The sequence below is a fragment of the Solanum verrucosum genome, unplaced genomic scaffold (assembly GCF_900185275.1).
Source record: "Solanum verrucosum unplaced genomic scaffold, falcon-dt-bn FXZP01000207.1, whole genome shotgun sequence".
Taxonomy (NCBI): Eukaryota; Viridiplantae; Streptophyta; class Magnoliopsida; order Solanales; family Solanaceae; genus Solanum; species Solanum verrucosum.
In genome coordinates, this window is record NW_026019996.1 from 2015919 (window position 1) to 2019887 (window position 3969).

The window sequence follows — 3969 nt, forward strand, 5'->3', positions numbered from 1 at the left end:
AAGACTCCCCATCAAATAAATAATAGAATTGTACTAGACTCCCCATCAAATAATTACATACATTGCATCAGTATTAATTTGGATTAGCTTGAGAGAGAGAGAGAGAAAGAGAGTCTTTGTTTTTTGTTTTTCGGTGCCGTTAGACCAATTTAGAGATAGCTCAGTGGAATATATATATACTTTTAATCGTAATCAAAGGTGTTTTCTTGTCTCTCGTTTCTTTTCTAAAAAAATAAAGAATCTAATGGATCGAACTCATATGTTGTACCTGGTCGTTTAAATTAGATCTCTTTTCGGACAACAAGAAGGAGTTTACTATGGTCAGTGCAGTGAGGGTACTTGTAAATCACTAGGTAGCCATACAACACTCATCCCAAGTTTGACTTATCCCAAACAATCCTCGACGTACTAGCCCTATAACGGAGTCAGACCCAACCACACTCTCTTAATATAAAGTGGAGCAGAACCGTTTGCCTGATCTGACTCCCATTTAAATCAAAATATCTCCTTCGCTTTGCTTCTTGAAGATGACAGTTTGTGTTTATAATTAATTAATTATTAATTAACAGCTTGCCCTCCTTGTTTTCCACATTTAACACTGCAAAGCAAATATATATATCAACCACATATGAACTTAGAATTTAAAGACTTCGGGTATATAAAATATGTTTTCTAAGCTAAAAGTTTTTAAAATTTTTGGGTGCACTAAATATGATCTCTAAGCTAAATTTATAATAAAAATAATAAAATAGTGCTCTAGCTGGATTCAAATCCTGATCTCGCAGATGATTCTTTTGCTTAGTACCAGCAATACTAGAGCACACGTATGTTCTTCATGGGTACACCTCTAATATCAACACATTCCTTCTTCTTTTAAACAAACAAACACAACTTGCCACGAAATAAAAACTTACATTCTCATTTCATCTATCTCATATTTAATTCTCTTAATTTACTAGCAAGAATCATATATTTTTAGTTTGCTGCCTAAACTAGTTAAGTATATCATCGATAATTTATAGGATTGTATTAATTACATGATTCGATGTATATAGGTTTCGGCTCCAATCCTTATTATTCTCTATAGTGGTGCTTTTAACAAAAAAATATAAATCATTGTGACATTATATTATAATATAGAAAGATATATACAAAATACAAGTATTTTTATATCTAAAAATCCCAGAAATGAGCTATTTTTTAATAGGGATCCTGACATATACACGTATGACATATTTAAAACATACACTTTGCATATCTTTCTCATGCAATGGCTTATACACACAATTTGAAAACACATATATATTGGTTCAGTTGGCCACACATACAATTGACATCTTCACATATATGCACAAACATCCAGCTTGTGCGCTTTGAAAACATACACATATACATATGCATACAATTAAAAATTCAGATACCGTATTCATGCTATTTCATGTATGCAGATATAAATAGCAGAAACAGACATTAAAATCCATCATAATTAGGCTTCAAATTATTGGAGACTAGAAACATCAAATAATTAGACCTAAAGTATCGTTATTTCTGAAATTTTCTCGATTTAAATATTCATGGCTACCCCAAAAAGAAAAAGAAAAAGAAAATGATTATAGAGAAAGTATAATATGGGGAATCCATAAGAATGGCTTCATCATCATATAACAAAAATACAATGCAGGCATTGAATTTATTCACTTAAATTTCTTAGGGCGAATGTTAATTAATAATTTCGTCGTATTCTTTAAGAGAAGTACTCAGAAATGATTTTGTTCCTTATTCTTCAACTCTAGTGCCATACAGGCAGCGCAGCAGGCTTATTAATTTTCTACTTATACAATATGATCATCACATGTTTATATGATACTAAAACAAACCCTATATTGAATTTGAAATAATATCCAGCATACACTTCCATTTGAAATCTCTCATTATTTATGAACTTAGCACTATTATTGTATATATATGTAGAGTAAAAACTCCAACAGTTAAAGCGGGCACACTCTTTGTTTAATTGAATTTTTCACCTAAATAGTCAGGTGGATTGACAGTGACTGAAAACTTCAAGAGAGGTAAGCAAATTGAATGCACAGTAAAAACGGATATCCTCACACACAAACATACAACATTATTTAGGTTTTCCTCAAACAACAAGTCGAGGTCGATTCTATGAGAACCACCACTAAATCATAGATATATAGTAGAATCGGCATATATACCCTGTTGCTGTTCCACTGATTCTGTCTGTTCTTGAGAACAAATTTCCAAATAGAAATACAACATAACTTCCGCACGCCATTTAATTAACTCATGCATGCATGAAAACTAGCTAGTACTATTGAAGGCAGAAATTATATAACTGAAGCAATAATATAAAATAAGAGAAGGGAGACAACTCTGGGAAAAATAATCCAATTTTGCAGTAATATGCTTTCATAGATAGAACTAGTGCACCAAACAAACAGAATACAAAGTATGATCAGCAGACAGAGCGAGCATCTAGAAATCAGAAGCTTCATTTTAGTGATTCTATAATTACTATTGTTGATGAGATTGCACACCTTGCCAAGCCAGAACAATTTCCTCAAAAGCTGGTCTGATAGTTTGCGTCAACATGTTTTGGTAATCAATCGCATCACCACTTGACCTACTCAGCTCAATGAAGTAATAATGGGATTCAGAAATTTCAAATATTTGCACGTCAATGCACAGAGTTTCATATCTGCTCTCATTTAATCCCTCTAATCTAAGAAATCCACCCTCTTTCTTCTTTATTTCAAGGTTCAGACTCCTGCCAACTTCCACAAGCTTGGATATGATGATTGGGGCAGGCTTCACTGATGTGAATCGCAGCTCCCCCTTTTGATCATTGTTTATGAATAAACCAGACAAATTAAACCAGCAGAGGATATGAAATGCACTAAAGATTGCAGGTTTCATCAACTCTAACTTAGTGTCGGAGGAAGAGGTACTACTCTCCAAATTTGAACTGGAAACAGCATCACCATCTGCAATAACATTTTGGTTCACTACTTGTTTAGTTCCCACATGTGAAGATCCCAATCCTTTCTTAAACCAGGAGCTTTCCTTGATTTTGGCTATTGAAATCCTTTTATGAGGGTTTGGGTCAAGGATCCTAGAGAGAAGTTTACGCACTTCTAGAGGGAACCAATGAGGGCATTTGTACTCTGCCCTGCATATCTTCCTATACAGATTCATAAGATTTGAGTCATAAAATGGAAGATAACCAGCCAACAAGACAAACAAAATCACCCCACAAGACCAGATGTCAGCTTTGACACCTTTATATCCTTTTCTACTAATCACCTCAGGAGCAACATATGCTGGTGTACCACAGGTTGTGTGGAGTAACCCATCTTGCCGCTTAGACTCAGCTAATGCACTCAAACCAAAGTCTGAGACCTTTAGGTTTCCATTCTCATCCAGTAGGAGATTTTCTGGTTTGAGATCACGGTGATAAACATCTCGGCTGTGGCAAAATTCAACTGCGTTGATCAGTTGCTGAAACAACTTTCTAGCAACATCTTCCTTGAGCCTCCCCTTTGTCAGTTTGTTGAAAAGCTCGCCACCTTTGGCATGTTCGATCACAAAGTAAATCTTACTCTTAGTTGCCATGACCTCGTATAGCTGCACAACATGTGGATGTTTGACCAATGCCATAACAGATATCTCTCGTTTCGTCTGTTCAGTCAGTCCAGCTTTCTGAACCTTCTCTTTATCAATTACTTTAATGGCTACAGTCTGTCCGCTTTCCAGATTCCTTCCATAATAAACCTTACCAAAGTTGCCTTGACCTAATAATCTCCCCAATTCATATTTTTGCATCAATGCATTTCCATTTTTCACCATTTTCAACAAACAATCCTACTTTATACTATAATTCTATAAATAACACTCCTGCTGATATGATAATTCTCTATTTACAGGCACGAAACCTTGTTTCAGTGT

General features: G+C 34.6%; 1 protein-coding gene across 1 annotated transcript; it reads right to left on the bottom strand.

Annotated features, from left to right (window-relative positions):
• Positions 1-2538: 2538 nt before the first annotated feature.
• LOC125819239 (CBL-interacting protein kinase 18-like) lies at positions 2539-3884 on the bottom strand. The gene has a single exon (XM_049498705.1). The coding sequence runs from the start codon at positions 3868-3870 to the stop codon at positions 2539-2541; it is 1332 nt and encodes a 443-aa protein (XP_049354662.1). The 5' UTR covers positions 3871-3884.
• Positions 3885-3969: the final 85 nt, after the last annotated feature.